This window comes from Grammomys surdaster, unplaced genomic scaffold, assembly GCF_004785775.1.
Source record: "Grammomys surdaster isolate TR1022 unplaced genomic scaffold, NIH_TR_1.0 125863, whole genome shotgun sequence".
Classification (NCBI taxonomy): Eukaryota; Metazoa; Chordata; class Mammalia; order Rodentia; family Muridae; genus Grammomys; species Grammomys surdaster.
The window spans coordinates 1,731,477-1,747,912 of NW_021620689.1; the positions used below are offsets into that span (position 1 = coordinate 1,731,477).

At 46.6% G+C, this 16,436-nt stretch overlaps 2 protein-coding genes across 2 annotated transcripts in view; one reads left to right on the forward strand and one right to left on the reverse strand.

Annotated features, from left to right (window-relative positions):
- On the forward strand, positions 1–10,929 carry Dnali1 (dynein axonemal light intermediate chain 1). The gene is made up of 6 exons (XM_028790125.1): positions 1–83; positions 532–677; positions 1,857–2,026; positions 6,384–6,562; positions 6,860–7,024; positions 9,402–10,929. Exons 1-6 carry the CDS (start codon positions 3–5, stop codon positions 9,435–9,437), a joined length of 777 nt encoding a protein of 258 aa, XP_028645958.1. The 5' UTR covers positions 1–2; the 3' UTR covers positions 9,438–10,929.
- Positions 10,107–16,436, reverse strand: part of Gnl2 (G protein nucleolar 2) — a 26,192-nt gene continuing 19,862 nt past the window's right edge. The window contains exons 13-16 of the mRNA XM_028790124.1: positions 13,329–13,783; positions 12,677–12,756; positions 11,975–12,060; positions 10,107–11,064 (exon numbers count right to left, since the gene is read on the reverse strand). Of these exons, the coding sequence (XP_028645957.1) occupies positions 10,912–11,064; positions 11,975–12,060; positions 12,677–12,756; positions 13,329–13,783 (774 nt within the window). The 3' untranslated portion in view covers positions 10,107–10,911. The remainder of the gene's footprint in view (positions 11,065–11,974; positions 12,061–12,676; positions 12,757–13,328; positions 13,784–16,436) is intronic.

Here is a 16,436-nt window from a genome sequence, read left to right on the forward strand (position 1 = left end):
CCATGATACCCCCCGCAGACTCTCTGCTCAAATACGACACCCCGGTGTTGGTGAGCCGGAACACAGAAAAACGGAGCCCCAAGGTATGAACAGGTCTCAGGGGATGGGAGAACCTACAGACTCCCATGGGGAAAGACATCCCAGCTTTGAGGATCTCTGGAATTTCAGGAGACAGATTGCTGGAGCTGACAGCCAAGGGAATTAGGGACAGGGATGGAGGTTGGGAGAAGAGTACAAGATGCCTAGCTGTGACCCTAGAGGGCACATTTAAGATGAGAAAGAAGTCACATAGAAAAGATGGGACTTGTGGTAGTCAGGTCCAAGAACAAGTCTGGTAGTAACTTACCTGTGTCTAGAGAGTGAGAGCAGAAGTCTGACCACTCATTCTAGAGACAGCAGTTCAAACACAGGGTCAGAGCCAGATTTCTTTTAAGACCGCAGATGAGGGAAACAGGCTGGAAATGGTGAAGGCTATACAAGAGACCGGGGGAAATATGGAGGTACTGGACTGACTCACCCATCTCTTCTTAGGCTCGGCCACTCAAAGTCACCGTCCAGCAGCCTGGACCCTCTGGTACAGGCCCACAGCCACCCAAGGCCAAGCTGCCCTCAACTTCCTGTGTCCCAGATCCTACCAAACAGGCAGAAGAAATCTTGAATGCCATCCTGCCTCCAAGGTAGAGAGAGATGGGGGGGGGGGAGCCCACAGTGACTGGGGGAAGGTCTAAGCTCTTGGTCCCAGAACATAGGTGTCTCCCTGTGTTCTATCTTGGGTTTTCTCTCAGCTTTCTGGAGTTCATGAAGTCTCAGTATGGCTGGATGCTCACAGCCAGGCAGGTACCCTCTAAATCCATACCCTCCACGGTCTGAGCACTCTCATGACTTTAGGTCTGTTTTCAGTATGGGTCTTCTAGCCCAGACCCATTCCTCCTAAACTCCATTCCCAATACTCTGCTTCTTTGGTTCTTCCATCAAGATTCCCCATAGAGAGCCTGGTGTAATGGCATATGCTTAATCCCAGCACTCTGCAAGCCATAGGAGGATTGCCTCAAAGTCAAAGCCAGCCTGGACTACAAAGGGAGTACTAGGCTGGCTAGTGCTACATAGAAAAGTTGTGTCTCAAAAGCGCATAAATATCCAATAAGGCAAGGTCCAGTGAGCTCACCTTTAATACCAGAACTCAGGAAGCAGTGGCAAGACGATAAGAGTTTGAAGCTAGCTTGGGCTACACAGCGTAACTAGAACTCTTAAAAACCTCCACCGAATGGACTTATTTTTGTCCACAACAATGAGAACCACAGAGAACCTGTGAACTTCTCCAGAGATGGAGGCCAATAGAGAGAGGTGTCATTCATTAGTGGATTCTCTCGAACGTCTCTTGCCATTCTGCCCACAAGTCCGTCATTGCAGAATTCTCCAGCACAGAATTCATTAGGGTCAGCCATTGCAAACACAGCCCTTTAAGAACCTCCATACTCCCAACATACACAAATGCTTCCTAGTGGCTTGCATGTGGTTTATGGTGTTTTGTGTCTCCACCATAAGCCAGTGTGGGGAATTCCCACGGCATCTTCTATTTGAATCAAGCAGCACAACCACACATCTGTCCTCAACATGCTAGGCAGGTATGACCTGGAACAGAGGGTTGTAGTCTGTGGAGAACAGAGACTGCCCATCTACCCAGTGTTAAGGTAGGTGTCCTGGGAGGCTGCATAGTGGGTAGGCGTGGCTTGGGAAAGAGCTGGGAAGTGGGGGTGGCATGATGGCTGTGCTGCCCACCTCCACCCCCTGCTCCTGCCCAGGCAGAGTCTCAAGGACCCTCTGCTCAGAGCTGGTGGCTTGTATCTGTGTCACAGAGAATGGGTAGAAGACACACAGCTGTGGATCCAGCAGGTGTCCAGCACACCCAGCACCCGAATGGATGTGGTGCATCTCCAGGAGCAGCTGGACCTGAAGCTGCAGCAGAGGCAGGCCAGGGAGACGGGCATCTGCCCTGTACGCAGGGAACTGTACTCCCAGTGTTTTGGTGAGTAGCCTTGGTGGTGTGAGTGCCACACACTCTCTGTCTCCTTCTAGCACAAACCAGGCCCTGGTTACCCCAAACTACCCCACCTCCCACGTCAGAAATCATCACTTCTCCTTCTGGCTGATTCCCCCTCCAACTGCTAAGTATATTCCCTTCTGTTCCCAGCCTCGCCTCTCCACCTCAGCTACTCCTCCGTCATTGATGGTCACTGGGGTGCCTGATCCCTCACAGGGGTTTGATTCTTTCTTTCTTTCTTTCTTTCTTTCTTTCTTTCTTTCTTTCTTTCTTTCTTTCTTAAAGCATAGAATCATTTTATTCAGATCTTAACAGTACTTCAAATTCCCTAGAATTAAAGACATTAAAGTGAAAGTCCATGTTCTAGATTGCTTTTTTTTTTTTTTTTTTTTTTTTTTTTTTGGTTTTTGGTTTTTTGGAGACAGGGTTTCTCTGTATAGTCCTGGCTGTCCTGGAACTCACTCTGTAGACCAGGCTGGCCTCGAACTCAGAAATCCGCCTGCTTCTGCCTCCCAAGTGCTGGGATTAAAGGCATGCGCCACCACTGCCCAGCTGGTTCTTTCTTAGACTTAGTTTGGATGTGGCTGTGCATGTGCACACATGCATGTTTTTATGAGGGTACATGTGCATGGCATCAGTGTGGAGATCAGAAGACAACTTGCAAGAATCGAGTCTTTCCTTCTACCAGGCTGATTCTAGGGAGTGGCTCAGGCCGTCAGGCTTGGTGGCATGTGCCTTTACCCACTGAACCATCTCACTGCTCCCTCCCCTTGATAGGTATTTGGAGTAAGGTAAGAACTTCCATTTTAGCCAGATGTGGTGGCATATGCCTTTAATACAGGCCCTCGGGAGGTAGAGGCAGGCAGATCTCTCTAGCTTGAGGTCAATCTGATCTATATAATGAGTTCCAGGCTAGCCAAGGCTACCTCTTAAAAAAAGACTTTTAACTTTGAGTCTTTGGTTTTCTTCCAAAGATTTCCATAATAAGTCTATGCTAATATTTTTTGTTTTTTGAGACAGGGTTTCTCTGTGTAGCCCTGGCTGTCCTGGAACTCACTCTGTAGACCAGGCTGATCTTAAACTCAGAAATTAGCCTGTCTCTGCCTCCCAAGTGCTGGGATTAAAGGCATGTGCCACCACTGCCCAGTGCTAATATTTTTTTAAGACAGGATCTCAATATGTAGCCCTGGCTGTCCTGGCCTCACAGAGATCTGCCTGACTCTGCTTTCTGAGTACTAGGGTTAAAGGTATGTGTCATTACTCCTGGCATTACTTTTTTTTTTTTTTTTTTTTTTTTTTGGTTTTTCGAGACAGGGTTTCTCTATGTAGTTCTGGCTGTCCTGGAACTCACTCTGTAGACCAGGCTGGCCTCGAACTCAGAAATCAGCCTGCCTCTGCCTCCCAAGTGCTGGGATTAAAGGTGTGCACCACCACCGCCCGGCTACATTTTTTTAGAAAAAGATTTATTTATTCATTTTATGTATATGAATATGTTGTAGCTGTCTTAGACACATCAGAAGAGGGCATCAGATAATATTAGAGATGGTTGTGAGTCACCATGTGGTTGCTGGGAATTGAACTCTGGACCTCTGGAAGAGCAGCCAGTGCTCTTAATCAATGAGCCATCACTCCAGGCCTGGTAGTATTTTTTTTTAAAACTTATTTTTCAATGCCAAATGCCATCCCTGGAAACATATACACACAACTAACATAATATGGACTGAGCAGGTTATATTTATCTATTTAGAAATATATACATTCTCTCTCTCTCTCTCTCTCTCTCTCTCTCTCTCTCTCTCTCTCACACACACACACACACACACACACACATACACACACATACACACACACGATCAGACACATGTAGCTGGTTCTTAGCTACTTTGTGGGTTCTTTTTTTTTCCTTCATTCTCTACCCTTTTCTACTCTTTCAACCCCCTAACACTAGGAGAGGGAAAAGGATAGAAAGGAAAGGGTGACATTATGATTAGAGTACTTCTTGCTGACTAGAGGCATCGAGTTCCTTGGAGCAAGTTGGGTCTTCTCACAGTCAGGATATCTATTTCCCTCCTCTCATTGTTTCTTGTTTATGCACAACTGCTTAATAATAACCAACAGCAAACAACCAACAACCTACCTCCACCCCTGAATCTCGGGTCCCTAGCATGTATATACCCTCTGAAAAGTTCCCAGAATTCCAAATGTTGCACAATCATAGAAACTACCTGCAAGCCGGGCGGTGGTGGCGCATGCCTTTAATCCCAGCACTTGGGAGGCAGAGGCAGGCGGATTTCTGAGTTTGAGAGTTCGAGGCTAGCCTGGTCTACCGAGTGAGTTCCAGGACAGCCAGAACTACACAGAGAAACCCTGTCTCGAAAAACCAAAAAAAAAAAAAAAAAAAAAAAGGAAACTACCTGCAGCTGGCAAACCCACGCCTCTGCTAGAGCACGAGGCAAATCATAGTCAGTGAGTGTGAACAATCAGAAGAGCCCCATATCCCACACCTGGAATTAAACAAAAACATCTTAATAAATTTCTGCTTTTTTTTTTTAAAGAAACCAAAATTCTTACTATACACACACAACAACAAAAGATTCTATGAATTTTAAACAGTGGGGGGAGGTGTACATAGGAGATGTTGAAGGAAGGAAAAGGCAAATGGAAAAATGATATAATTATTTTATAAACCTCAAAAATAAAATATATTTTAATGCCATTTATTTTATTTTTAATATATGTGTGTGTGCACACACATGCACACATGCTCTGTGTGTGCAGATGCCCATGGAGGTCAGAAGGCGGCATTGGCTACCCTGGAGCTGGAATTACAGGCAATTGTGAACCACCAGACATGAATGCTAGGAACCAAACTCTGGTCCTTTGGAAAACTAGCCAGTCCTCTTAAACACTGAGCTAGTTCCCCAGCACAATGTGTTAATATTTTAATCAGAAAATTAATAACGACCTTTATGTCTATGTCTATCCAACAACACTCAGCTCATACTCCAGAAAAATGTTGGTGTCATTTGTAGTTAGATGACATGAGGACTGAAGATGTGTCCACTGAAGACTATGTCAATGGCTGCCCTCTGCTCAGTCACCCTAATGCTATCAGCTCCCAACTGCAAACTCTCCCAATCTCTCTGGTAGCTTTAGATTCAGCAAGCTGGGTTAAGCCTGCTCAGTATGAGTGTGGTTTGCCCTCCAATTTGGAAACTTATAAAGGGAGAGAAACAAATTCTTGACCCTGCTTTTCTTAGTCCCAAACCAGTCTAGCCAATAGGAGTATCCCCCAACCACCCCCCCAGACAGGGTTTCTCTGTGTAGCCCTGGCTGAACTTACTCTGTAGACCAGGCTGGCCTGGAACTCAGAGATCTGCCTACCTCTGCCTCCCGAGTGCTGGAATCAAAAGCATGCACCACCACTGGTTTTAAAAGCGGTACTTTTAAACACCACCATTTGAGAATGTCAGTTCGTCCTATATCTACATTGTACCTGAACATGGAAGCAAGGGGATCAATTACCACAAATGAACCCGAGGTTCTAGTCTCTTTCTCCATGCCAAGCTCGCTGACATGTTTCTCTCAAGAGGGGCGGCTGTGTGGCCTGTTCTTTGGATCATGGAAAGCACCCTCTCATAGTGCCTTTTTGTAAACCATATATTTGTTTTTTGTGTGTGCTGTATGTATGTGTACGCGTGTGTAGTCATGCTTGAATGTGTGTGCTCACAAGTGTGGAGACCAGAAGTCAATGTCAAACCTCTTTCTCTATCATTCTCCACTTCTTCTTTTGAGATTATAAACAAAAACCAAAACCAAAAAAAAAAAACCCCCAAAAAAACCCAAAAAAAAAACCCCAAAAAACCCAACCTTATGTGTATGGGTGTTTTTACCTGTGTATGACATCTCTGCAGTTCTGAGGAGACCCAAAGAGTGTATTGAATACCGTGGAACTGAAGTTAGAGACGGTTGTTAGCTGCCAACCATGGATTTTCTGGCAAAGCAGTCAATAATCTTCACTGAATCATCTCTCCAGCCGCTCTACCGTATTTTTTTGAGACAGGATCTTTCACTGAACCTGGAGCTCACTGATTGAACAAGACTAGCTAGCTAGTGAGCAAGCTCCAGGGAACTTTCTGTCTCCACCTCCCCAGGGCTAGGATTACATCTGTGTGCCTTTACACTGGCGTTGGGTGTCCTACCTCCACCAGTTGTCCTTGTTTCGGACCCATGTCTCTGAGAACATATCCTAAGTCCGTCCCAAGAGGAAAGGTGGCTTGCTGTAGACCAAGTGCATGCCCTCTCACAAATGACTTTTATCTCCCCGTGTGCATATTGGAAGATGAGCTGATCCGGGAGGTCACCATCAATTGCGCAGAGAGAGGGCTGCTGTTGCTGCGTGTCCGGGATGAGATCCGCATGACCATCGCTGCTTACCAGACTCTGTATGAGAGCAGTGTGGCGTTTGGCATGAGGAAGGCACTGCAGGCCGAACAGGGGAAGTCAGACATGGAGAGGAAAGTGAGTGGGGTTGACCATGTTCCCATGGCTCCCAGATGCTTCTGTAAATCTCAGGGCCTGCAGTTGTCATTGTAACCCTGAATTTTGGCCCCGAGGGTATCCTCCACACTAATACTGCAAGGTCTCAGTGAGGAGTGGTCTTGTCTAAGGACACTCCATGTCAGTCACTGACCTCCCACTGGGTGGCAGTACATACCCTGGCATTGTCTTAGGTTGTGTCTCAAGTCACCTCACCCAGGTTCTTACAATGCTCATCCACTTGGGGATGTCCCAGGATGATGGCCATTCTATCTTCAGATTACAGAATTGGAGACAGAAAAGAGAGACTTGGAGAGGCAAGTGAATGAGCAGAAGGCGAAGTGCGAGGCCACCGAGAAGCGGGAGAGCGAGAGGCGACAGGTGGAGGAGAAGAAGCACAATGAGGAGATCCAGTTCCTGAAACGGACCAATCAGCAACTGAAGGTAAAAGGGCCCAGGTCCAGGCTCCTGCCTAAGGGGCTAGACCTACAGAGTGTTTCCCACTGGTGACTCCATTTGTTTCTTCAGTTTTTGAAGTAGTGGAGGTTCAATGTCGTGAAGAACACTAGGCAGATATTATACCCTTAAACTCCATCTCCAGCCCTTGTTTTTCCCTTTCTTGTTTGGATTTTTGGAGTCAGGGTCTCATGTAGCTCAGGCTAACCTTTAGTTCACATTCTTCCTTCTTAGTGTCTGGGATTACAGCCAAGCACCACCACGCCCAGCTCTCCTTTCATTTTTCTTTTAAAGAGTTTTTACGCTGTTTTAAAAAAATCTGTATGGATGTTTTGCATGCATGCTCACACACCCACATATATACTTGTTGTATCCCCTGGAACTGCTGGATGGTTGTAAGCTACCTCGTGGGCGCTAGGAAACAAGCACAGATCTTCAAGAGCCATGAGTACTCTTACCAGCCGAGCTATCTTTCCATCCCGTCTTTTAGTTTTCAGTTGGAAACAGGACCCAAGTTTCCCAGGCTTTCCTTGAACTCATTCTAGCCTAGGGAAGCCTTGAACTTGAAATTCTGCTTTTGTCTTTCCAGTAACTGTGGTTACAAGTCTGTGCCCATGGCTTTTAAATGTTGGCCCGCTTGTACTGGCAAGGCGTAAGGGAGGCTGACTGGGGTAGGGTATGGCTTCCTTTTTGTGTTCTTTTTACCTTTAGTTCTGAAGGAAGCCTATTCTCAGCAATAGAAAGTACCTCAGCCTACCTTTACACTGTAGAGCCATCTCATGCCTGCCAATCTGTTTTCCTCCTGGGAAAAAGACGCTCATAACCAGAGAGGATGCAACAGTGTCTGTCCCCTCAAGCTGATCATTGTTCTCTTCCTGCATGGAAGGAGGCTTCCTCAGCATGCTCCAACCGGAGTGTTATCTCCCCTGATGCCCTGCACCCCCAGCATCTTGATGCACTCTGGCAGCAGAGAAAGCTTTTGAGAGGAAGTGTGTGTGGGAAGCCCCTAAGTGAATGCCAGAGGGACCCTGCTATAGCTGGTTTTCCTCAACCCAACTGAGGTGCTGGGAAAGAGGGCTGGGTGGGAAAGAGATGAGATTACAGGTGGCAAGGCCTGAGCTCCAGGCAAGCATCACTGCTTATCACAGGGCAACTTTTCCCCTCCGACCCACTTTTTTGAGACAGAGTTTCTCTATGTAGCCCTGGTTATCCTGGAACTGTAGACCAAGCTGACCCTGAACTCAAAAATCAGTCTGCCTCTGCCTCCCAAGTGATGCGATTAAAAGCTACAGGACAATGCTTATAAACAAGTATTGGCCACCCCCAGATATGCTGAGCAGAAGCTACAGGGCTTGTGCCCTACCGTGCAGCTTAACAAGGCCTTGTAAGAGCCAGGCAGTGGTGGCGCACGCCTTTAGTCCCAGCACCTGGGAGGCAGAGGCAGGTGGATTTCTGGCTTGTTGTGGGCTGAACTTCACTTCTAAATATGGTACCTATAAGCAGCTTCCTCCTCCCTCCCTCACTTAGAGCCAAAGTTCTTGTGCTTGAGATAAGGAAGGCTTTGTATGAGCCATCAGCAGAGGATAAGAGATTTTGATAGTTGCTGAAGAGTCTATTAGAATCAGAGCTAGAGACTTCCCCAGCCAGATGTAAACCATTGACTCAGCAGATTCCAAAGCTGGTTTCTTAGTTCCAACAAGAGTAACAGCTGAATACCTTAGCATCCTTCTAACATCCAAAGGCAGCCTTGAAATCCCTAGGGTGAAGGATTCTTTACAAGCAAGTTCTTTTATTGGCTCAAAGCTGCACTACAAAGAAAATAGTGTTTTGGGTCCCCAGGATAGACCCTAAGGGTCTGTCCACGTATCACTGTGTCAATCAGTGCTAGCTGGCTGCTAGAGGGAGTAAATAACCCCCTAGAGTCCTAGCTTTCCCTACGAACTGGTAGCAATTTCCTCTAATTGAGTGTCAAGTTGTCACAGTGGCTGATAATGTGCTGTTTTAAGACTTCTGGTTCCAGCAGAGCTCCGTGTACTAACCCAGGGAGGCAAATGTTTAACTTAGTGGACATACTCAGGCTTAAAGTAGGAGCTTTGGAAAACCACTATTCCCACAACCTTTACTGCATTTCCATTTCGGTGCTATAGTACACTGAGCTATTACTGTATGGAAACCAGGTCAGCTCTGGTTTCGGCTCATGGAACAACCATGCCAAGCCTGAAGCCAGCTCATCTAGAAAATGTGGAGCTGGGTCAGAAGAGGGCATGCTCGGAGTGGGGGCCTCTGGGCTATTCCTTCTAGGCTTAGCCACATACATGTTGCGGTGCAAGATACAAATATTAATGGAGTTTTGTTTTTATTTTAGGCCCAACTGGAAGGCATTATCGCACCGAAGAAGTGATAATATGGGTCTCAGCAGGCCCCTTGCCCCATAAGCTCATTGTAATAAAAAGCCAGTTTCCTGAGCCAACAAGCCATCCCCTCCCCGGTCACCACTCCTGTAATTGTTACAACTGTTGTCCCAGAGTCATGAAACACTTATGGTCTGACAGCCAGGCTCCTGGCTGGGCAATGGAAGGTGGTGGAACCCTGTGTCCATGGGCAGCTTATAAATTGGCCTAGGGCTTTGTCATCTCACTGACTTAGGGAGCAAGTGTTTCCCCAAAGAGATTACCTTTGCACCAAGTTCAGTTCCCAGCTCAAGCTGCACCTCGGGCTTCTCTGGCCCCACCCTTCCACGTCACCTCTCTAGTGTAAGTTTCAGCGACTCAGTTCAGTTTGGTTTTGGACTATATCCTCTCATTCCCACCCGAGTCAGCAGGACCCTGTCCTTAGTCTTCCTGGCTCCAGGAGGAAACAGAAGCAGAGTCAAAGCCATGCTCACTGAGAGGTACGAAGGTCCCCGTGTCTTGAGAGCTGTCTGCACCCCAGGTCCTCACCACACGGTTAGAATACCTTCTGCTGGATGGCAAAGCCTGAGTCCACATTCCCTAACTAGCTATTAATCAACAGCTAAGGAGGTAGCCACATCTCACATGTAGTTCTAGACTAATTATGAACTGAAGGCAGATTTGTAGAACCAGAAAATTTTAATTACAGACCAATCTCCATTGGGGGAAAGCCCAGGGTGGGAGAAGAGAATGGCTTGGTGACACCCATCATTCAGTCAAGTGACAGAACTGTTCTAAGCTGGCACTAACATTTCCATCCAATTGGTGGGAATGCCTTAAGTGCACAGTAGCCCTGAAGGGGGGCCAGAAGGGGTTCACTCCTTGACAGCTCTGACCTCCATCCCAGTCTTACTGCAAGGAACCCCAAGAGCTGTCCTGAGTTGACTATATCCCAACACTGACCTTATACTAGGATCACATCTTGGACCTCACCCAGTATCCTGAGGAATTAGGTCTCCACTAGCATAACCTGCCTGTGAAGTCATGTTCCTGGATCAGCACCGTCCCTGTGGTGTGCTGGCTTTGTGAGCAGTGCAGGAAAGCATCTGTACCTAACAAGCTGACGTTGCTGGAGCACCCCTCCTGCCTCCAAGCCTCACCTGAATGTCTCTGAAGCACTTGTGCTTTACAGCTTTGTGAACTCCTGCCCCAGTGCTGCTCAGTAGTGTAAGAAAAACAGGCATGTCTGTAGACACACACAAGAGGGTCACACACTGGAGGAACTAAGGGCCAGGTCAAGTGCCAGGTCAAGTGTTTGAAAAACTCTGGGGCTGAGGACTTCCTGAGGCCACAGATTTGGGGTATGCCCTTACCACTAAGCTTTCCAAGTGTGCCGTGCCTTATAGATGCAAACTGGGCACAAGAAAATGAACACAGTTCCTAATGACATATTTTTGTATAATTTAATAAACAGCTTTCTAGCTGTTACTGCTTCTGTCTGAACTTCTTGTGTCTGTGTTTCTGTCCCTCTGAGTCACTTGTCTTCTTTTTGTTCCTGTTTCTGTTTTTCACGTTGTGTGTTTCATAGTAGCGCACACCGACTTTTTTGGATTGTTGCTGTCGTGCTGCTCTTCTCCGCTGCAAACGTACAAGAGAAAGGAAACGAGTCACACACTGACGGTCACCCCTCATCCTGCCTGTGCAGCTCCCACAGTAATGGCAGCAGAGCTGGGGGGCTGTCCACCTCAGACCTGGGGACCAGCAGCAGACTCTCACTGGCCGGGCCTCATCCCTCTCCCCAGCTCCTTTCCAAAGCTATCCTTCCCAGGAGTCAGTCATCTGCCTGCCTCTCCAGCTGTACTCTACCTCCCTGAAGCCACACAAAATCTTCCAGTTCTTTAGGACAATAGGACACAGGTGTGACGGTGATAACCTAGAACTCGTGAAACCTAAAACTTAGACTCAAGGGCCTTCATTCCATGAGCCACTTCCTGACCTAAATTAAATCACTTCCGTCAGATCACTAACACGGGGTTTCTAGGACTCCCAGCGCTAATCTCTTGTTTCAGAAAGAATGAGTGCTGGGAACTGGAATTTTTGGCTGGTATGATAGCTTACACCTGCAATCCCACCACTTGAGGTACTAAGAGAAGATAGGGGACTTCCTGAGTCTGAGGATAACCAAGGCCTGCACACCAAGAGCCTGCCTCAAAAATAAAAACAAAAACTAAACAAACAAGAGTGGCTCAGGAGCTCCATTCCCAGCACCGAGCAACAAGCTATCCTTTGATCTCCAGGTGCTCACCAAGTCTTGAGATGCCTGCACACACGCATGCATATAAAAGAAAGGAAAACAAACCTCCAAACGGACTTCTGCTCTTTTGTTTGATTTCTTCCCCCATGACAGGGTCACAGTATGCAGCCCTGGCTGTCCGAGGACTCACTGTGTAAACCAGGCAGCCTCCCGCCTGCCTCTGCCTCCCAAACTAGGACTAAGAGGATTCCTACCTTTTGTGCCATATCTCATGAAAAGCAGCAGAATACTTACTTCCTTACACGTCAGCATCCTCTGAGTCTTATTTGAAGGTTCTTCCTCCATCTGTGCACTCCATTTCCTTGCCTTTTTGGAGGGTGCTAGATACAAATGACACATAAAACATAGAGGAGATTAACAATAGAAACAGCATTTCAAAATCTGGACGACTACCATGGGAACAACCCCCGTGTAAGGAGGCAGACAGATGCAGGGTTACAAGCAGGCCATGCTCATAGTGGGGTTCAACTTGCATCATGTGGAAACTATCAGTAACTTTATGAAATACCTGTCGTGGTTTGAATGAAAGCAGCCACTTTAAGCTCTTATGTTTGAATACTTGGCCCCCAATCGATGGAACTACTTGGAAAGTGATGTGTGTCACAGAGGTGGACTCTGAGGCTAAACATCCCCAATGCACTGCTTCTTGTTTGGTCACGTGGTATATATCACAGCAACAGAAAAGACAGACCTCCTGCCTCAATTCTTCTGCAGACTCTTCTGTCTAACTCTGAAGCTATTAATATGCACTTTTGTCAAGCAGTATTCCTAAGCCATCAACTGTATCTTTAGAAATGTGCAGAATCTCAAGTGGAGAATTCAGTGTGCATGGTAAGTAGAACATGGACCAGATGCTAACTAAGTGCCTGCCTGTATGAGAGGATGTTATCCCAAAGCTACAAATCACATCTAAAGGGTTCAAAGAACTGATCTCACCTGCATCACTGACATCTGCAGATGTTTTCTTCTCTTCTTCATATTTTGCAAAAACCTTTTCACTTAAGTCCTTGGAAATTCTGAAAAATAAAAGCAAAGTCACACAGCTGCTCCTTTTTAACCGCTCTGAAAAGGCCAATGTGGAGAGGTGGAACACTCGTGAAGAAAAGGAAATTCGCCACGTTTGTGGTGATCGCTGGTGATACAGCCAATGCCCAGCAGTTTGTACAGCTCCTGGGCTGGAATACTAGGTAGCCAAGCCCCATGTACTTCAGGTGGCTGAAGATGAGAAATTTACAGACTTTTCTTTTTTTTTTTTTGGTTTTTCGAGACAGGGTTTCTCTGTGTAGCCCTGGCTGTCCTGGAACTCACGCTGTAGACCAGGCTAGTCTCGAACTCTCGAACTCAGAAATCCGCCTGCCTCTGCCTCCCAAGTGCTGGGATTAAAGGCGTGCGCCACCACCGCCCGGCTCAGACTTTTCTTTAAAGCAACCATTCCTAGCTCCCTGTTCAGACTGGGACTATGGCTAGGCGGTGGGGCACTTGCCTGATAGACACAGACCCTGGCTTCTGTCCTAAATACTTTAAAAACCTAATGTTCATGGCAAGTGAGAACAGAACAGGTAAGCTAATTAGTAAGAAGAAAGATTACCTAACGGCAGAGAACTTTTTAGCTTTGGCTTTATTTAGAAACTTCTGGTACTTGGCAATCTTCTCATCTAGGGCTCTGATCACAGCTTTGGTGTCATTTTCTACTGGTTCTTCCTGAGTGTCTAGGGAACACTCTTCCTCAGCATCCTCTCCTGGCTGTTCCTCCTGCTCCTGATCTTCCTCTTCCACAGAGCTTTCCAGATCTTCCAAGTCTGACATCTCCACAGGTACCAGGTCGTCCTCAGAAAACTGAGGCCCCACGTTGATTTTGCCAAAGTTCTGGCGAACCCGTGCGAGGATCTGTTGCATCTCTGAGTTTCCATCCTGGGAACAGCCTGCTTCTGGCTCCTTTTCAATGGTAGGGTCTGACCTTTCAACTTCTGTTTCTGTGGTCTCTTCTTCTGGGTTGTTGTGGGTTGTTTCTGTGGGAACTTCCAATGGTGAGGAGGGTGGAAGCTAGTGAGGACCAAAAGATGTGGGAAAAGGGGAAAATGGAATCAGAAAAGGAGAACCATGCTTCAACTGCTACTGGCTCTCAGATAAGCAGCTCTCCTCTCGGATCTAAGCCAATGGAACTCAACACAGCAGCCAGCACTAAATCCTTTGATGCTTTATAAAGGACAGAGCTGTGGTTTAGGAGGAAGGGAACCAACCCAATGAAACCAAGACAGTGGTGTCCTTTTTGGGTATTAGGAAAAAGGGGGCAAAGGAGGCACATAGAAAAATAGAAGACACAAATCCAAGAAAGTGGAAGCGAGGCTAAAGGAGTACCAGGAAGTATAAGGAGAGAGGTGGGGAGGCCAGGGTTCAGAATGAGCGCAGAGTCCAAACACTGAGATGAGTGGCCTATTGTAGGTATTCATGCAAAGTCAGCATGTGCCAAGCTTTCCACAGCATTTCACATTTGGCTCATTTTATCCCTGTGACCCAAACTCACGCAATGACTCTCCAAAGTCGAGAGTGGCTGGGTAAAATGTTAAACAAGTCCAAAATCCATAAAATGCAGGAAACTGAATAAAAGTTTGCACATTTTTGAGTTAGCAAATTGGCTCAGCAGGTAAAGGCACTTGCTGCCCAATCTGACAACCTGAGCTCAACCCCCAGAATTCACATAGTGAAAGGCAAGAACCAACTCCCCAAACTTGTTCACAGATCCTCACGTGTATCATGGTACATGTTTGTGTGTACCCAAGTATATCCACATGGGCATACACATACTAATTTTAAGTTTGTATATTTTGTAGTGACTTCTAAATTCCTAAATTCTAAAATTCCTAAATACACAGAGGGTTGTATTTAGAATTTCTAAATTCCTAAATTCTAAATACACAGAGGGTTTCTCTGTGTAGCCTTGGCTGTTCCAGATTGCTCTCTATAGACCAGGCTGGCCTCAAACAGAAATCCACCTGACTCTGCCTTCTAAGTGCTGGGATTAAAGATATGAGTCATCATGACTGGCAATTTCTAGCTTCTGATCTTTAAAGAAGGCTCAGTGAGCATTGACTGCTCTTCCAGAAAAATCCAGGTTCAATTCCCAGCAACCATATGGTGACACACAATCAACTATAATGTACTCATATAAATAAAACAAATAAATCTTTAAAAAAAAAAAAAAGGATAATTGTGCTTACGAGTTAGATCTCTGTGAAGGTATCTGTTCTCAGAAGCCTTCCCCAACTTCCATTCACAAATCCTACTTTGACACCTTCAACCCCTCATCCTGGTAGAATGCTCACAGAACCCAATTCCCTGAACTCAGCTGTATTCAAGCCGAATAAACATACATTCTTGGCAGAGGGCCTAAACCCTCTGGATACTCCTGAGGGATGTATCATCTTCCCATATGCATACGGAACGCCTTTCCAGCACACCTGAATGGAAGCTAATGTGCTATAGGCTGGGAACCTAGCTGACTTCAGATAGGACCTGTTCACTAGAAAGATTCAGGCAATACGCACAGTTTTACCTCCAACCTTTGGGGAAAGAAGAGGGGCCAGAGACTGAGCGGAATCACCTACAGCCACTGATTCACATACATAAAGAAACACTCCTCCAGGATGGTAAAGACCCTGATATGCCTACCCAGTGTGAGAACAGAAATTGCTGTTTGTAAAAACTAAGTCTGGATCTTCCTCCCAGCCCCATGCTCCCAGAAATAAGACTGAGACGCAAAATGTATTTACAAATACCGTGGCCATATAACTAGGCTCTTCCCCGATTAGATCATAACTTCAAATAACTCTAATCTACATTTTGTCACATGGCTGGTCACCTGTGCTCAGATAACATGTATCCATCTCCTCACATCTTCCTGGGTGAGTCTCCTGTACCTGGCACTATTCCAGAATCCTCTTGCCTACAGGATGCCCCACCTGCTATTTCCTAACCAAATTTATTATTGACAGGTGCCATATCCATACAAACACAAGCTATTTCCTCTACAGCTGTCTCTTCCTGACCTTGCCTAGGCATGGCTTCCACTGAGCTGCTCTGACCTTTGGCCTTTGACGTGAACTGGTAACCACAGATAAAGTATTTTGCTGAGTTTCTCCTCTAGCAAATCACACCACAGAGCCTTGAATTTGTAGCTGACTGAGTGTAACTGTAATGCTAAGGGGGAGCAGGCTGTGGGACTCAAGTCCAGGATTCGTGGAGTCTCCACTAATCCCAGAAGTTAAAATCAGAACTACTAGAGTCAGAGACCTGTAGAAGTGGAGTGGACATCCACTACACACACCCGCCATCCACTACACACACCTGATATGCACTACACACACCTGCCATCCACTACACACACCCGACATCCACTACACACACCCGACATCCACTACACACACCCGACATCCACTACACACACCCGACATCCACTACACACACCCGACATCCACTACACACAACTGACATCCACTACACACACCTGACATCCACTACACACATGTACTTGCACTTACACACCTGAGCTCCATGCCCCACTAGAATCTAAGTCCATGAGGGTAGGGACTTGCCTGCTTTTTATGGCGGCCCCTCTGCCCTAGAGGGCTAGAAGCTTCACCCTGGTTGTTGAATGACTGGATTAATGAGTGAATAAATGCTATCATTTACAGAGCAG

Bases quoted from the DNA above. Each gene is read 5' to 3' on its own strand.
- Dnali1 (XM_028790125.1), top strand. From the start codon at position 3: ATGATACCCCCCGCAGACTCTCTGCTCAAATACGACACCCCGGTGTTG. The intron at 84-531 runs GTATGAACAGGT...ATCTCTTCTTAG, and splicing joins CAGAAAAACGGAGCCCCAAG to GCTCGGCCACTCAAAGTCAC. The intron at 678-1,856 runs GTAGAGAGAGAT...TCTGTGTCACAG, and splicing joins AATGCCATCCTGCCTCCAAG to AGAATGGGTAGAAGACACAC.